This window comes from Cololabis saira, chromosome 2 (assembly GCF_033807715.1).
Source record: "Cololabis saira isolate AMF1-May2022 chromosome 2, fColSai1.1, whole genome shotgun sequence".
Classification (NCBI taxonomy): domain Eukaryota; kingdom Metazoa; phylum Chordata; class Actinopteri; order Beloniformes; family Belonidae; genus Cololabis; species Cololabis saira.
The window spans coordinates 5,596,892-5,616,014 of NC_084588.1; the positions used below are offsets into that span (position 1 = coordinate 5,596,892).

The 19,123-nt window shown below is 40.3% G+C and overlaps 1 protein-coding gene across 2 annotated transcripts; it reads right to left on the bottom strand.

Annotated features, from left to right (window-relative positions):
* Positions 1 to 1,372: 1,372 nt before the first annotated feature.
* LOC133457497 (GTPase IMAP family member 9-like) lies at positions 1,373 to 18,822 on the bottom strand. 2 transcript variants are annotated; one of them, XM_061736846.1, is made up of 3 exons: positions 18,629 to 18,822; positions 3,663 to 3,751; positions 1,373 to 3,278 (listed from the first exon to the last, which is right to left on the bottom strand). In XM_061736846.1, the coding sequence occupies exons 2-3, from the start codon at positions 3,667 to 3,669 to the stop codon at positions 2,002 to 2,004; spliced, it is 1,284 nt and encodes a 427-aa protein (XP_061592830.1). In that variant the 5' UTR covers positions 3,670 to 3,751; positions 18,629 to 18,822; the 3' UTR covers positions 1,373 to 2,001. The 2 variants fall into 2 exon arrangements, with proteins under 2 accessions (XP_061592830.1, XP_061592820.1); XM_061736836.1 differs by lacking the exon at positions 18,629 to 18,822 and adding an exon at positions 3,993 to 4,104.
* Positions 18,823 to 19,123: the final 301 nt, after the last annotated feature.

Consider the following 19,123-nt stretch of genomic DNA (forward strand, 5'->3'; position numbering starts at 1 on the left):
GCTCCGTCCCCCCCCGCGCTGGACCGGGTCCGCTCCCCGTCTGCTCCCTCGCGCTGGACCGGGTCCCGGTCCCGGTCCCGGTCCGCCCCCCCCGCCCCGCGCTGGTCCCGCGGCGGTCCCGGGTCCCGCGTCCCGGGACCGCCGCACTGGTCCTCCTCCGCTCCGCCGCGCTGGACCCGCTCACACACGCGCTGTCGGGGAGCCGGTACCGGGGTTTGTATCCGACACGAGCTCCGCTGATTCAGCTGCGCCAGTCCGAATTTCCAGACCTGGAATCAGCTTCTTGATCATCATCCCTTCATCCAGCCCCCCCTTTTCATTCGTCCTTATAATGACTCCGGCTGGAAACGTCTTATGCAAAGTTTTTCTTTTAAAAATCCCCATAGGTTTCTGTCCATCAGCTGCGCCAGTCCAGCACCACATACATGAGAATCTGTGTGTGTCGCGCCGCGAATACACACCCGCGCATGTCGGGATCCGGTACCGGGTTTGTAACCGACAGATTTGGCTGCAAATCTCGGAGTGTGAAGCTGATCTGACCTGAGACAGACCCCAGAAATCTCTGCTCGCAAAGCTGCCGGGAACCAGGTCATTGGACCGCTTTGGGAACCAGGAAGTCGACTGCAGCAGCGCGCATCACGAGGCTTTAACCTTTAACGTGTGCTTATTTAAATAGAGCGGAGCAAAACTTAGTTTGATTGTATTTTATTTCACTTTACACATCAAGCAAATCCTTAAAAGTCTTTATCATCTGTTTACGCATTAAACAGCTCAGTGGAGTCTCATTCACGTCGCAACTCACGGAGGCTTCACCCGCCCCCTTCTCCCTTTACCGTTCTCATGGTGGCCGGCCTTACATTACCGTAATTCAGGTAATAGACACGGCGCACCGTTTCTTAAGGCGCCCGGCACATTAAAAAAAAAAAAAAAAAAAAAATGTGCGCCTTATGGTCGCGAAAATACGGTAGTTTAAAATAGATGACACACACATAGAAGTATAAAACTGGGTAAAATCAGTGTATTTGATGAGCCTTGTTCTGACCCTTCATTTGTAGAAAATCTTGTGTTTAGAAGAAACTTGAAAGTCACTGTGCTACTTGAGTTCACCCTATGTCAGACCCCACGACCTGGTGAGTTCTAAAGGAATTGTTTTTTCTTCTTTATTATTATTTTATTTTAATGAAGATTGTGAAACACTGATTTGCGCATACATATGGTTTGATTAATATACTATAAACCTATGGATGCCACATTTACTCATATCTCTATCCTCCTTTTATACCTGTGTACCATACACAGGGCTAAAGCTGATAGTCGGCACTGGAAACCTTTACAGGGTTGTGGCCAAAAAGCAGGTCAGCAGGCTGGAGTATGTGCTCAAAAAGTGATGTTTATTAACAAAAATATTAATGAAACAAAGGCAAAAAACGAATCATAACATCAAACAAATAAAACCTGCAGCCTCACCGCCAGCAGCCACCTAGTCTCTCACTTATTGACCACTGAATAGCATTTTACCTGCTCTTCCTCACCCAACTGGAACATACCACGTACTCAGGTAAGTACACCGAACACCCCACAGTTGTAAACCAATATTTACTGCTGACAATTACAATGTAATAACAAACCTGTAAACAAAGATTTACAGATGGGCAGATGGAAACAAGGGAAGTCAAGACAAAACGAAAACACAATGACATGGGTTTTAAAAATAAAACAGGAATCTAAATACAAACTGTGACATCTCTGGGTTTCACCCGTTCAATTACAGCATTTTTCAGACAGTTTGTGTTGGTTTAGTGACCCCTATGGATTAAGAAAAGAGAGTAGGCCTACACCTGAATATATGCACTAAAGAAATTAAGCAATTATAGGATTTAAATGATTCAATATCTCTTACAATTTACTTACATCATACATCTGGCAAAAGTGAAAGCAGATCTTCAGTCTATTTTTTTTACCAGAGGCATCTGGTCCTCTTTGCTTTCCTTTTGCTTTAGTTCATTCATTCGTTTTTTCACAGAACTTTTTAACACATCCGTCAACTGTGTTCTTTACTGCCTCTGCCACTGTCTTTGCATTCTCAGCTTCATTATATCCAACTTTAGCTCCATCTATTGCTCCTTTGAGAGCAAACAATCCTGTAACCGCTGCAACTCCTATACCAGCGGCAGGACCTGCTGCAACTCCTATACCAGTGGCACCTCCTGCAACTCCTACACCAGTGGCACCTCCTGCAACTCCTACACCAGTGGCACCTCCTGCAACTCCTACACCAGTGGCACCTCCTGCAACTCCTACACCAGTGGCACCTCCTGCAACTCCTACACCAGTGGCACCTCCTGCAACTCCTACACCAGTGGCACCTCCTGCAAGTCCTACACCAGTGGCACCTGCTGCAACTCTTATACCAGTGGCACCTGCTGCAGCAACTCCAGATACTATTTCTATGGGTTTTCTTTCTCTCAGTACTTTGAGAACTTCAACAATCATTTCCTGCACACCGAGCAGAGCTCCCAGCAAAATTCCTGTGGGGACAGCTGCAGCATACTTGAGAATTTCAAAAACTTTTTCTTTTTCCTCATTTCTGATCTCTTCCCTTGACAAAGATTCTGATGACTCCCGATTGGCTTGTTGTATTCTTCTCTCCACTTCCTTCAGCATCTCATTGGTGTAACCTTTGCCACCATTTTCGGTCAGCATCCTGTTTATGGTGTCAAGAATCGCTTTCACCTGGAACTGGTTTGTCCTGTATTCTTCTCCTGATTCTTTGTTCCAGTATTTATTATCGATGACGTGGCAGCGGCCGCCACATTTCTTCACCAGATCACTTACACTCTTATTCTGACTGATAAACTCCTCTATTTTCTTCCCTTCAGGGAGCTGGTCACCATGAGTGAAGACCACTACAGCATATTTCAGTGCTTCAGCAGAGAAGTAACTGTGTATTTTATTAATAACATGCTGCTCCTGCTCTGTGTATCTTTCCCATTTAAGCACAATGGGAAAAGCATGAACCCCAGGAGCGCACTCTACGATACACTTAACTATCTCAGACTTCAGATCATTCTCAGACATGTCTGTGTCAAAGAAACCAGGAGTGTCAATCAAAGAGAAGTTATAACCATGAACAAGTTTGGTTTTGGTTTCACATTTCTTAGTTTCTGAGTTAAAACCATTATTTACTGGAAATAGCGTCTCTCCAAATATTGTGTTGGCCAAGCTGCTTTTCCCAGATCCAGTTTTTCCAAGCAGGACAATCTTCTTAGTAGCAGATCCTAGAAGAGAATCATGTTTGTAAATCAGTCATGTATTTGCATCTGTTTTCCCCCATTACAGTATGAAAATATCATCCCCTAATATCAATCAGTGGAATAATTACTCAAACATATCAGAGCACGGTTCCCTACATGTTTCACATAATTTACAGAGAAATAAATAAAGATGACATTCAATATGAACATTTTATAAAAATAAATGAAAGATAAACATTAAACATGAATCATCAACATCTTTGTGTTAAATACGTTTCTCTGTATTACAAACAAGTTATTTTGTGCTTGTTTAGCCATTTCATTCAATAGCTTTTATCTCTTTTATCTCGATATATAAGTACTTTTTGATTTCATTGATGACAGAGATGTTGAGTCATTTTAACTCACCGTCCATGATTTTAGAAGTCAGAGTAAAAACGCCCTGAAACTGAGTCTTCTCCTGCTCTTCTCCGGTTGTAACTCGTCTGATCAAATCACTGCATCAAGATACAATAACAAGGACAAAAAAAGGTCATTAACTTGAGCTCTGACTTCTGGTTCCATGAGGTCTGCACCCTGCTTCAAAGATGTCAGATATCCAGTTCCTGTTTCTCGCAGATATGCATTTGTTAAATCAGGTCTTGAGAGGTGGAAACATTCTCAACACCCACTTTAGTATAAAAACACATCATGTTGCAAAAAAGATAGTGTTTCTTTCAGTCATTAGATTTTACTTACAGAAACTGTTGGGGACCGCAGTGAAGTTAGTTTTCAGTGGGATATTCGACAGACGGTCTGGGTAAACCTCTCATTCCCTCAGGGTCCAGGGCGGCTCAGAGCGAGCGTCTCCGCGGCACTGAGTGAGCTGCTCCAACATTTCAAATGCACACGTATTACAGACTTTACAGTAAACACAGGCACACAGAAAAGGGCTGAAGCTGTCCTGACTTGTGTTTTCCTGACTTCATGTTTTCAAAATGAAATGTGAGATATAAGCATAGATACTGTGTTTAAAGTTGATTAGGAGCTAACAAGCTATATATATATATTAAATATCAAAATGTATAAAAAAGTATGAAACGATTTTAAATATAAAATCAAGAGGCGTATCTCATGCAGCCAGAGTGGTACTATGATCCAACACTGATTTTGAGTCAATTGAATGAAAACATGAAGTCAGGACACACTTCAGTCCTTTTCTGTGTGCCTGTGTTTAGTGTGAAGTCAAAGCGATGCTCTGCCTGAACTGTAACTACAGTGAAGGAAGGAGGGCGCAATCCCGCCACTCGAGAGACCAGAAGCCGACAAGGAAGAACCCGGGACCCAGGCCACCTGCAGCCACATGGAGGACCAGAAGAGGGCGGGAGGAAACCCCCCAGTCTCTAACTTTAAACTAATATCATCTTAGATGTTGTGAGTAGGGTTGCCACCTTTCAGAAATAGAAATAAGGGACGCCCTGATTTCAGCAGCGCAGGAGCCCAAAAAAAAAAACTTCTAAACTGAATAAAAATGTGTTTATTTTATATGAAAAACAAAATGCTTTGATTTAAAGTTTAAAATGCTTTAATAGCATTGAACTTGCATGACTGTACAGACAGCCAACCATACTAGCAGCTGAAATAGCCTCCTATGCTATGTATGTCCACATCAGCCTAGATGTATAATATAGCTACAGGTGAAGAATATGGTGTAAAAGTTAATTTATTTCAATAATTCAACTAGAATATGGTGTAAAAGTTAATTTATTTCAATAATTCAACTAGAATATGGTGTAAAAGTTAAGTTATTTCAATAATTCAACTAGAATATGGTGTAAAAGTTAACTTATTTCAATAATTCAACTAGAATATGGTGTAAAAGTTAACTTATTTCAATAATTCAACTAGAATATGGTGTAAAAGTTAATTTACTTCAATAATTCAACTAGAATATGGTGTAAACGTTAATTTATTTCAATAATTCAACTAGAATATGGTGTAAAAGTGAATTGATTTCAATAATTCAAGTAGAATATGGTGTAAAAGTGAATTTATTTCAATAATTCAACTAGAATATGGTGTAAAAGTGAATTTATTTCAATAATTCAACTAGAATATGGTGTAAAAGTTAACTTATTTCAATAATTCAACTAGAATATGGTGTAAAAGTTAACTTATTTCAATAATTCAACTAGAATATGGTGTAAAAATTAATGAAAATACGGGACAAATCGCGTATTTAACATTTTTTTCTCAAATAAAGGACAATTCCGTATTTTACGGGACGGGTGGCAACCCTAGTTGTGAGATCTATATTTTCATTTTGAAAACTAGAATGATAATTGTCTTACTGTGAAATAACAACCCAGTCTCACAGAAAAACGTGGTACAGGCTACGTTGGTCCACATTGCAAAACGTAGCAATGTTTACGATTTGCCCTCCTAAAACGTGAGATGAGAACGTTTTCCGTGGCCCATTCATTTTAATGGTTTCTTAAGGGCTGAGTATGGTTCTGCGTCACACACACGCAGAGCACACGGCGCACCCGTGACACCGTCACGAACTGTTCAGACTTCTCCGTCTCTCCATTTGGTCACGGTGCAGTACCCCCCGCGGCCACTAGTTAGCGATCTTTTTCTGAATGGTTTATCCGACTTTTTCCGGTCACAGTAAATCAAAGAAATAAGGACAACTATTGTGCAAAAAACAAAAACAAAAAAAATCACACATAAACGAAGAAAAAAGCCCTGGAAGTTCACTACTGCTTCAAACCGGAAACCGGAAATGCTTCGCTTTCAAACGAACCAATCACAGCCCTCTCGGTCTGCGTGTGGACGGCGTCTCCTCGACGCGTAGTTACAATTTTCGGGAGGTGCACGTCACTGACGGCGCATGTGACGGCGTGTCCTCTGCGTGTACAAAAACCACACGCCGTAGACACGGCGTCGTTTTGACGCAGAAGCATAATTCAGCCTTTAGGTTTCGTTTCTGTCACGTGACTTTCAAGTTTTCAGCTGTGGAGGAAAAATAAAATTGCTGCCATTTCTTTGATTCTCGGTCTAAATTGCAATATTTTAAGATAGTTTCGCCATTAAAAGCAGATTTTATATAATATAATATTATATTCATAGCAAGAAATATTGAAATTTCACAATATTTGTGTGTCTGTTTACCTCACGTCAAGACCTGCACCTTTTTTTTTTTTTTTTTTTTTAAACTTACTTACTTCCGTGGCTCTCTCGCGGTAAAAACTTCTTCTTATAATTACGCGCGGCCCATTCTGACACCATGTGTTGTCTGTCTTAATATATATGTACTGTATATAGCAGACGAGGCGTGTAGCTGGTCTCATCAAGACGTTTATTCCCAGACCGCTATAATCAACGCCTGTGGCTGCCATGGCAACAACAACAACTGACACTTCCAGCTGGCGCTCTGCTGAAGCTACTGCGCATGTGCTAAGCACCTAGGGCATGCTGGGTAATGGAGTTCCTACACAGTAATCCATACAGAAACCAAGTGGCTTATATGCTATTTTAATTACTTTTAATATTAGGTAGTTGTGTGAACTGTTAAGATATTATATTCTGTATAACTTTAGATGATATTATTTCAACATAGAACAACATAAAACGGCTTTTAGTGTCCCCAGGGTCACACATTTCTTCTTTGAATTTCAGCACCCCGTGTTTTTGTGAGACAACCCGGAAATTATTGCTCGCAAAAAGCATGTTGTTTTTTTATTATACCTTTTATTTGACAAGGCAATCACTAAATTAATAAATTTTATGCTGCGTAAATGCAACCTATAAATAATTATCCATACGTTCCTTAGAATATATTGGACACTGGACAATGTAAACCTTTTTTTTGGTAATGAATTATCTCTGGCTTGACAGGTCGCCAGATCGTTTAGTGTATGTGGTGGTTTTATTTTGGAGGGGTGCAGCGTAAGCAATAATATTAAGACTTATGACCTGAACAGCTGGGCTGGGGTGCACTGGGCTGGTCAGCTGGGCTGGCAGGAGGTGCACATGGACTGCTGGGCCGGGGTGAATTCTGATCGGTAGCTGGGCCGGAATCCAATGGACATGGGCGGTCTGTTGTTGAGGCTGGCCTAAATGCGCTCTCTGGGAATACGTCTGGGTTGAACGGAAAAATCCCGCTCTTCCTGAACCCTGCCTGTATGTTGCTCTGGGTCATCGCGAGCGGGAAGGCTGTGTACACAATTTGGGGGATGTCATAGATCACCATCGTTTTCCCAGGGTTGAACTGCATCCAGGCAGTGGAGGCAGTGTTGACGTATGCCTTCAGCGGGCCGTAGACGGACACATCCAGGGGTTGGAGGCGATGGGAGCAATGTGGTGGGAAGGACAGCATGACGATCCCATTCTCCTTGGCGTATGTCAGTCCCTCTACAGAGAGGTGGGAGCTGTGATTGTCCAGGAGGAGCAGGCATGGCCTCTCCTTGGTGCACTTCGTGTGCATCACAAAGTGTTTGAGGAAGTCAACGAAGTGGTGTTCCTTCATCCATCCACTCGGATTCGCCCCACCTGCACTCCCGGTGGGGGCATGAAATTCACATTGAAATTCACCCGTGGAAAGATGAAAAAGGGAGGGATGGTGTTGCCGGTAGCTGACACTGCACAGGAGAGAGTGACCAGGGTCCCTCTCTCTGCCGAGGTCAATGATCCAACCTGTTTGAACCCTCGCCTTGCTACCACCTTGTTGGGCCGGTGTACTGTCGTCACTCCAGTCTCATCCATATTCCAGATGGACTGGGGCTGAAACCCGTATCTCACCACCACCTCTCTTAAATTGGTGAAGAACAGGCCAACAACATTGGTCTGAACCGGAGCAGCTGGTCCAGTTCAGGACAGCTCCAGGAGGATCCTCTTGGTATCTGAACCGGCTGATGGTCCAGTGTTAGTCCTGGACCAGCAGATCAGTGTGGTCCCTGAAGACTCGCTCCTGATCCTGCCATCAGCAGGTTCCTCTAACGGAGCCAAAGCTCCATCAGGATTTACAGGTTCCATCGTTGAGCTCCTCCCTCTAGTTGTTTGTTCAGATCATGTGGTTGGTTGTGAGATTGTTGCAGCTCCACTCTTGTGTAACTTATCTGGTGATGTGGGGCTGTCGTGTCCTTCATGTGGTCGTGAACTTATTGTTGACGTTAAGTTTCTTCATATTCTGCACTTCACTGCATCACCAGTGAGTGTCGCCAACGTCCAAAACCTCAGAAAAGTGCGTGAACCAGCCCTAATGTGTGAGTGAAGGACCGCAGCTTTCTACGTTTACGTCATTCTTTGTACATCCGACCGTGAGCGTTGAAAGTGGCGTACGCACGTTTTTTGTGCGCCGCACTCTTAGTACATAAGGCCCCTGGTCTGCTCAAAGTTCAGTGATGAGGAGCTCACTTCGTGGGCTCCACTGAACTATTTGTTATAATTTTGATTATTTAATTCTTTATTGATTTCATTAAATATTCAAATTTTTTGAGATTTTTTATTTGGGGTTTTCATCAGCTGTGGGCCATAATCATCAAAATTATAATATTATATATATTATAATATATAAAGGCTTGAAATATCTCACTTTGCATGTAGTTGGAAATAATACATTTGTTTCACCTTTAGTTGAATTTACTGAAACGAATTAAGTTTAGCAATATATTCTAATTTTCCGACCTTCACCTGTATATTATGACCAATAAATAAGAGCATAATATATGTCCCATATCATACCATATCAAGCTCATGGGATGTTTCAGGTATGAGGAACTGTGCAACATATGCCTGGCTCCTCTGGGAGGTTATTGTGTAGGTTCCCTGCAGCATGCTGTCTGACACCTCCGGGAGACCCCTGTTTCCTCTTTTAGGACGAGGTCTGGTGTCTGTTTCCTCTTTTAGGACGAGGTTTGGTGTCTGTTTCCTCTTTTAGGACGAGGTTTGGTGTCTGTTTCCTCTTTTAGGACGAGGTTTGGTGTCTGTTTCCTCTTTTAGGACGAGGTGGGGTGTCTGTTTCCTCTTTTAGGACGAGGTGGGGTGTCTGGAGCCTCTGTAGACATCTTGACTTGACTTTTTTTTAAATTTAAAGCCGCACGTGTCGGTGCAGTGAGCAGCAGTGAGAGGTAAAGGCTGATTTATGGTTTCGCGTTAGACCAACGCAGAGCCTACGCCGTACGTTGCGTACCCTACGGCAGGGGTTGTAGCAACTCATAATGTAATAACGGCTCATAATGTAATAACAGCTCATAATGTAATAACTTAAATGTAATAAAAGTTCATGATGTAATAATCGGCTCATAATGTAATAAAATCATGAGCGCATAACGTAATAACGGCTTTGCGCATAATGTAATAACGTAATAACTTATTACATTATGAGCTTTACTGGCACCGCTCATAATGTAATAACAGCTCATAATGTAATAATGCAAACAGCATGGGTTTCAGTGCATTAGTAAAATAAATTAGTGAAACCAAGTATTATTTAATAGTAATTGCATTCTCACATTTTATTATCTAAGATTTATAAAGTTGAGTCATTAGGTGGGACCCATGTTAGTTATTTGTGGCCCTTTGCGAATGCCATGCTAACTTCCACTGTCTGATTGTTTGCAGGTAAACAGTGCTATTTGTGAATTCCAAAGTTCAATTAATATCTTCGTTAAACCAAGCCATCCACCTTATGTTTTAGCTGGCAGCTGAATTCTCATGTACAAGCCCTGTGGAGAAAAAAAGAAAAGTAGCTAATCTACCACAGTCCCCAGTAAACCACACAAAAAATTAATGTTGATTTAATTCTTTATAGTGTTTTCTACTGAGCAAACACCTTATCATCAAGCAAGTTTCCTCTGCTCCACGTTTTTAATAGGTCATATGGCTCTATCAACCAGCAACAGGTAGAGGTTCATCAAGGACCTGTATCATACTGTATAGGTGCATAACATGCTAAAATATAAGCAGATATCCTATTTGTTGAAAATAAATCAACATTTACATTAATAATTTAGTGATCCTGAAAATTTAAAAAAAGGAATCAATGAATTTTGTTTCATTCACAGAAAAGGAACAATGAGACTGGGCATAACAATTTTGGTCCTGTTCATACTGGCCCTTTGGGTTAGTAACGTTCAAGGCCATGGAAATCGAGTGATGGATGATGAGACATATGATGTCATTGTTAAAGCAATGAGAGGAGAATATCACATTCCTGTAAAAGAAAGAACAAGGGTCCAGGGAAATTTACCTTTTTAATACAAAAACTGCTACATACATACTAACTAAATAATTAACATGAACAAATATGGTCTTTGCCTTAACGAAATATAATAAAATACGTTCACTCATGCACAACGCATGTCAGTATTGAGTAATTCCACAAGATGGTGGCACACGCACATGCTTACTCTTGAACACAAAGAAAAACATACTTTTTAACTTAATAAAACATCACAAAAATATTCTCCTCAAAGCTAAAACATATTAAGAAATTATTGAGTACCGTTCTAGGGTTAAACTTAACACATACCTGGAAAATAAATGATAAATGATCACGCCGCGCTCGCTCTCCCCCGTTGGTGGGCGCACACCAAGTAATCAATCCTTGATACTGGCGGATCCAAGCCGACTCTGAGCGCAGACCAAGTAATCGATCCCTTATCCTGGAGGATTTAAACCTACTTTGTGCAAAATAAAGGATCTTCTCCATAAATACACACCTTACTATTACACGTGCAGCTAGCTGAGTGTCTTATTCTCCTCTTTTATGGAGCTCCTTCCTCTTGGCCCCCTCCTCCACCGGCTGGCAGTCAGTAACAACTGACTAATGCATTAGCGCCACCACATGGTCGGGAGTTGATATGCAGTCCCGCGGCCCTTGCGGCCCACACGTAAAAAACTGAATTTTCTTGCGGCCCTCTAGGGGGCGCTCGCAGCCCACGTTTGGGCTGCGGCCCTATGGTTAAGAAAGACTGCCCTACGGCGTAGGCTCTGCGTCGATTTAACGCAGAACCATAATTTAGGCTTAACTAGGCAACGGAGCGCAAAGGGGCGGGCCGTCTGCAGGGCAGGTAGAGAGCGCACCAACACATGTTGCTGTCTTTAATATATCCTGTCCTTTATTTTGTTCATTATTGTTAGTTCTTTGTTCCTGTGTGTGCGAGTGTGTGAGTGACAGACGTGCATGGGATAATTGTGAAATACGGAATAAACTGCGTTCCGTATTGAACCAATACGGAACGCAACTTTTAATTCCCAATTACGTAACAATTCCGTATTTCAAGGGACGGGTGGCAAGCCTATAGTAACGTAACATGGTGTCAGAAGCATCGGCGTCGCCAGACAGATTTTACTGGGGCACGTGCCCCAGTATTGATCTGCAGTGCCCCAGTAAAAATTTCACCAGTAAAAAATGAATTTCGGAGTTTTAACTCCACATAGAATACACCAGTGTTGTGCATGAACGCATTCAAATGAACGAATAATCCTTCTCATTTCACCAGCGGGCGGCGCGCATATTTAAAATGCTCGACGAGCCCGGTGCAGTCTTTACGAATGAAGGCTGATTTATGGTTCCGCGTTAGACCAACGCGGAGCCTACGGCGTAGGATACGCGGCGTGCGGACCGTATGGTTCGCGTCGCCGCGTACCTTACGCTGTAGTCCGCGCCGTCGATTTAACGCGGAACCATAAATCAGCCTTGACCAGTGAAGAGAGAGACGTTGCAGACGCAGCGTCAGCGAGCCGTCAGATGATGATCTGCTTGTCATTATCTGCAGTACTCGAGTTGAAGGGGGATGAGGGGGGATGGCATCCCCCCTGAAATAAAAACAGTAAAAATCATCCCCCCTGTAAAACTGCCATCCCCCCTTTCCATCCCTTATGTCATTTCATCAATGAATGTGGTTTTACTGCTATTTCAACATTCAGAGTCATCACCAGAAAAATAACACCATAAAAATAACTTATTTGACAATTTTCACCTGTTTCAAGTAAATTTTCACTTGAAATAAGTAGAAAAATCTGCCAGTGGGACAAGATTTATCTTCTTATTACAAGCAAAAAAAATATTGTTCCCCTGGCAGATTTTTCTACTTATTTCAAATGAAAATCTACTTGAAACAGGTGAAAATTGTTGTTTTTTTCCAGTGATGAGTCCTGTTTTAAGTGTAATAAGATTTTTTACTGAAATGAGAAATTTTAACTAGAAATAGAACAAATCATATTCTTATTTTGAGTTTTTGCAGTGCTCCATTATTACTTATCCTGTGAAGGACAGAGTCATATTGATAAGTTCAGAAAAGTGTTTTTTATTGTTGTGTTTTGATGTATTTGATGTAAGCCCAGTGGATATTTAAAGCTTACAGAAGGCTGCATTTAACTGCTGCTATGTCATTCCTGCAGGTGTTTTGGTCAGTGCTATTATTTGTAATATATTATATTATTTGTAATGAGCAAAAATTATCTGTCCCCATATGATAAAATCCACCATCCCCCCTGATTTTTTTTTACAACTCGAGTACTGATAATCTGCGGGAATTTTACACATCGTCTCCCAAAGAGTCTGACGGTAGGAAACTAACCTTTCTGTGAAGATTATGTCTGAGAAAACAAGTCTGAACGTCTGCCTCGTCAACTTCACATTTGAAACGTCATGTGGAATTAAAGCATCAGTCCAGTGGAGAAAATATCTGCTAGTCCTTGACAATCAAAAAAGTTCCCAGAAAGACCAAGAGGTCTGATTTCCCAGTAACAGGTAGACAAATTGATAATGCACTACAATGTTGGAGATTTACAGCCTCTGAATAAAGTTGAAACGCCACTAGGACAATACATGATTGTATTCAGCAGGGTCTCCAACCCTGTCCTGCATGTTCTACATGTTTCCTGCATCATCACACCTGATTCTAATTAATGGTCCTAATTAGCTCGTCATCAAGGTCTTGACACTTCTGTTGATGATACAGTTACTTGTATCACGGTGTGCTGAAGCAGGGAAACATCTAAAACATGCAGGACAGGGTTGCCTCGAGGACCAGGGTTGGGAAACACTGATTTAAAGCACCATTTCAGCTTTTTTATTATAAATAAGTGCTAAAAAAATTTTTGCTCGTGCGCTCCGCGCACTCGCATGAATTCTCTGTGCCCCAGCTGTGCCCCAGTACAGTCTTAAGTCTAGTGACGCCCCTGTACCAACCTGATCTCACAAAAATCCGTGAAATGCCCACGACCTCTCACCACTATTTTCCGTGGCACCAGCACGGAAAGTGGTAAATTCTGTGTGAGCACCACAGATATTGTACCTATGCGTAGTCAATTGGGATCCGTTGTCGTGATATATACACGTGTTATTACATTATTATGGTAAATGGCTTACACTTATATAGCGCTTTCCAGCTGTACTCCTACAGCCCCAGAGCGCTTTACACTGTAGACATTCACCCACACACGCACACATTCACACACCGGTTGTCGGCGGAGCTGCCCCACAACGGCCCTGGCCTGACAACCGGGAGCAGCTAAGATTATTACATTAATATTATTTATATGGGGAACGTTTGACACGGGGAATTCCCTCTGGGCGTCCCCTCTACGTCATAGTGACGAGCGGGGACCCTGAACACGTGACGAGTGCCCCGATCGGTTGTTAGTATGTAGGGACCCGGATGTCTGGTCATTGGTTACTGTTGCTATGGACGTGGAAGTAAACGGTTAATATTTAAGATAGTTAAGCTTATAGTTAACGTAACAGGTCAGAAGTTGCCATACATTTTATTTTTGTTGGAAAATGCAATATTTTAAGATAATTTAGGCAGAAAATGCATTTTAATAATGTAATATGCATTTTAATAATGTAATAATGTTTCTAGCGAGAAATGTGTATTTTATTTACTCTATCTTGTTATTTTAAGATAGTTAAGCTTATAGTAACGTAACATGGTGTAAGAAGTTGACATACATTTTATTTTTCTTGGAAAATGCAATATTTTAAGATAGTTTCGGCATTAAATGCATTTTAATAATGTTTCTAGCAAGAGTATGCAAGAGCAAGAGAATGTGTATTTTATTTACATACGGTCCGAAATGCCATACTAAACAATATATTCTCAAAAAGTATACTTTAGTTCGGCAAACTTTTGAGTAAATATCAATAGTATGCATTAATTGGGACGTACTACTCAGAGCCACACGGCACTTCCTGCCGTTGGGAGGGGGAGTTGTTACCATGGTAACAACTCCAGTCACAGCAGCAGTAGCCGCACCGCTCTGCTTTTTCCCCTTTATCCTGGCCCAAACAAGATGACATTATATAATATTATTATATATGAATATTATAATATTAATACTATATAATAATATTATTATACTTAAAGGAGCTTGAGGCCGGATTGTGGCAGGATTTATGAAAAAAATCTGTATACATTTTAAGTTTTCTAGTAATAATGTCAGATGAAGCGTTCCAAACCAAAAAGAATGAGCCCTCTAGGGTATCTCTCCGTTGCCTTGAACAGGCTGTGTGCTGCAAAATGTGCTGCAATCCGGTCCCGAATTTCCCGCGCTGGGCTGCGGATGTGACGTCACATGACGCTGCATGCACGTTCTCCCCGTTCTCCCGTGCCGGCTTCACTGTTGGCTGCAGTACCCCCAACGGCCGTCGTGGTGAAGGGTGGCGCTAGAGAGTCTCATTTCTTAAAAGGAGCCTCAAGCTCCTTTAATATTATACTTATGACATATACGTATCTGCGCAGCACTTAGCAACCAAACACATTGACATTGATTGATGACATTGACATTGATTGAGGGAGTACTCAGATGATTTATTTAAGCAAAAGAACATATTGGAAATTAGGATTTTATAATACATACTACATATATATTGTAATACTATCTACCTAAGTTAATGTACAAAACTACTATCCCAATGTAATTAAAGTATTCAAAGTGTTTCCTTATTTCTTTACATCCAGGGAAATAAATCACTTGTGTTTGATATCTGGTATGACGTAGTCATGTACTGTACATGTGGTGTTTTCACCAAAGTGTGTCTCTGAACTTTGCACAATCTGAAGTGAATTTAGTGTGATGTCCACTCTCTTGCCAGGAAGACTGGCAACTGTCTTCAATATTATCCGCATTTAAATATTCTTAGTCACCACAGAATGATGGATTCCTGACAGTTTGGAAATATAATTTTTCTCTTACTTCTCCAAGGTTAAAACTGTTGTATTTGCTCCTTTTGCTCCACTGTTTTTCTGGTCAGTTAATGTGAGTTTGTAGAGTCAAAAAAAAATAAGAGCCTACGAGATGTTCTGTATTTGTTCATTGAAAACATTTGACCATTTATGTTTTGGTGTAGTGACCTTTGTGGATTAAAGAAATGACAGTAAACCTACACCTGAATAAATGTATGGAGAAAAAGAGTAAATTATGAGAATAAAATAATCCACAAATTTATACAAAGACTTAGGTGTTACAGAAATATTGTTCTTAGGATTTCTATCAACTTAACTTGACCCCAATTAATATAATGTCATACATGATAACTGAAAGATTACCAATAAATATGTCAAAATAAAATGTTACAACAAAATTGCAAAAAAGAGATTGAATAAAGTTTTTGGAAAACTCCATAGTTTTCATAGAGTGACTGAGATTCTTTTGAGGGATCAAAGAAATAAGAAGAAAAAAGGGGCATAAAGTAGTTATTTTCCTGACCAATATCTAAATCTGTCTAAACTTAAATTTCCCTTCCTGTAAGTTATTTAGCTTTTGCTGGTTGTTCTAAATGTCAATCTTCTTGCAGGTGCCAGTAGGAGGAGGGTCTAAAATCAAAGCAGACCACCATGCTTGTGGTTTTTTTTTTTACTCAGGGCTGTGTAACAAGTATAGCCGTGTTCATTAGACCACTTCGACCGAGTCTACTTTTTCAGCCCTGGATATATCCTTGCTAGTCTGCAGCTATTGCTCCTAATCCGAAACAAGGTGCACAAACTCCTGCATCTGTTAGTTTAGTGAGTTGCTCTAAAATTGCATCAACTGCTGCTGTGACACCAAGCCAAGCTTTCAGCAACATATCCCTGGCAAACTCTCTAATCATCAGAAACCAATCAGAAAACATATTCTTTGCCTTATATTTGATCTCTTCCTCTGGCAAAGATGGTGATGACTGTCGTATGGTATTTTCTACTTGTTGTATTCTTCTCTCCACTTCCTTCAGCATCTCATTGGTGTAACCTTTTCCACCATTTCCAATCACCATGCTGTTTATGGTGCGAAGAATCGCTTTCACCTGGAACTGGTTGGTCCTGTATTCATCTGCTGATTCTTTGTTCCAGTACTTATTATCGATGATGTGGCAGCGGCCGCCACATTTCTCCACCAGATCACTTACACTCTTATTCTGACTGATAAAATCCTCTATTTTCTTCTCTTCAGGGAGCTGGTCACCATGAGTGAAGACCACTACAGCATATTTCAGTGCTTCATCAGAGAAGTAACTGTGTATTTTATTAATAACAGCCTGCTCCTGCTCTGTGTATCTTTCCCATTTAAGCACAATGAGAAAAGCATGAACCCCAGAAGCGCACTCTACGATACACTTAACTATCGCAGACTTCAGATCATCCTCAGACATGTCTGTGTCAAAGAAACCAGGAGTGTCAATCAAAGAGATGTCATGACCATGAACAAGTTTGGTTTTGGTTTCACATTTCTTAGTTTCTGAGTTAAGACTATGATTTACTTTAAAGAGCGTTTCTTCAAATATTGTGTTGGCCAAGCCGCTTTTCCCAGATCCAGTTTTTCCAAGCAGGACAATCTTCTTAGTAGCAGATCCTAGAAGAGAATCATGTTTGTAAATCAGTCATGTATTTACATCTGTTTTCCCCCATTACAGTATGAAAATATCATCCCCTAATATCACTCAGTGGAATAATTACTCCAACATATCAGAGCACGGTTCCCTACATGTTTCACATAGTTTACAGAGAAATAAATAAAGGTGACATTCAATATGAACATTTTATAAAAATAAATGAAAGACAAACATTAAACATGAATCATCGACATCTTTGTGTTAAATACGTTTCTCTGTATTACAAACAAGTTATTTTGTGCTTGTTTAGCCATTTCATTCAATAGCTTTTATCTCTTTTATCTCGATATATAATTACTTTTTGATTTCATTGATGACAGAGATGTTGAGTCATTTTAACCCTTTATGCGCTTAAGTTAGATCTACTAACTCAGGACTGGGGGTCTTTATATATAGAAAACGTTATGGATTCTGCTTATGATACATTTTTAAGAATATTTAAAATATTATACGACAAGAACTGTCCACTAAAACGATATACCATAAGACATAATTACAGAGATAAACCGTGGATCACTAAAGGTCTACATAACGCACGCAAAAATAAAAATACCTTGTATAGAGAGTTCATTAAATGGAAAACTAAAGAAGCAGGAATCAAATATAAAGAATAAAAAAACAAGCTAACAAATATAATGAGGAAATGCAAAAAAGATTATTATAGTAAACTATTAGATAACATGGAATATATTAAATAGTATTATTAGGAATGACTCAGGACATGCAAATTATCCTCAATATTTTAATTATAAGGATATTAAAAATTATAATATGGAGGATGTCGTAAATAGTTTTAACAACTTCTTTGTAAATGTGGGACCTAACTTGGCGGCAAATATCCCTGTGTCAACAGAAGAAGAGAATGATAGTAGAATTAAAAGGAATCCATGCTCAATGTTTCTTACAGCAGTGGAGGAGAGCAAAATTATTGAAATAACTAATACATTTAGTAATAAAATGTAAACTGACTGTAATGATATTGATATGAAATTAGTAAAACAAATAATTGGAGGGATTTCTAAACCACTAACCTTCATCTGATATGCACAAAAGGATGGGTGATATTATAATGATAATATAGAATATATTTATTTAAATAACAATTAATACTGGAAGTACAGCAATAGCAAAATATATGTTTTTACTTGTCTATATACATAGAATCAAAAGAATCAAAAACCCACCGTCCATGATTTTAGAAGTCAGAGTAAAAACGCCCTGAAACTGAGAGTCTTCTCCTGCTCTTCTCCGGTTGTAACTCGTCTGATCAAATCACTGCATCAAGATACAATAACAAGGACAAAAAAAGGTCATTAACTTCAGCTTGGACTTCTGGTTCCATGAGGTCTGCGCCCTGCTTCAAAGATGTCAGATATCCAGTTCCTGTTTCTCGCAGATATGCATTTGTTAAATCAGGTCTTGAGGGGTGGAAACATTCTCAACACCCACTTTAGTATAAAAACACATCATGTTGCAAAAAAGATAGTGTTTCTTTCAGTCATTAGATTTTACTTACAGAAACTGATGGGGACCGCAGTGAAGTTAGTTTTCAGTGGGATATTCGACAGACGGTCTGGGTAAACCTCTCATTCCCTCAGGGTCCAGGGCGGCTCTGAGCGAGCGTCTCCGCGGCTCTGAGTGAGCTGCTCCAACATTTCAAATGCACACGTATTACAGACTTTACAGTAAACACAGGCACACAGAAAAGGGCTGAAGCTGTCCTGACTTGTGTTTTCCTGACTTCATGTTTTCAAAATGAAATGTGAGATATAAGCATAGATACTGTGTTTAAAGTTGATTAGGAGCTAACAAGCTATATATATTAAATATCAAAATGTATAAAAAATTATGAAACGATTTTAAATATAAAATCAAGAGGCGTATCTCATGCAGCCAGAGTGGTACTATGATCCAACACTGATTTTGAGTCAATTGAATGAAAACATGAAGTCAGGACTGATCGGGGACAGCGACTAAATCTAATATTTCTGCGCTACTGGCTGCTGATTGT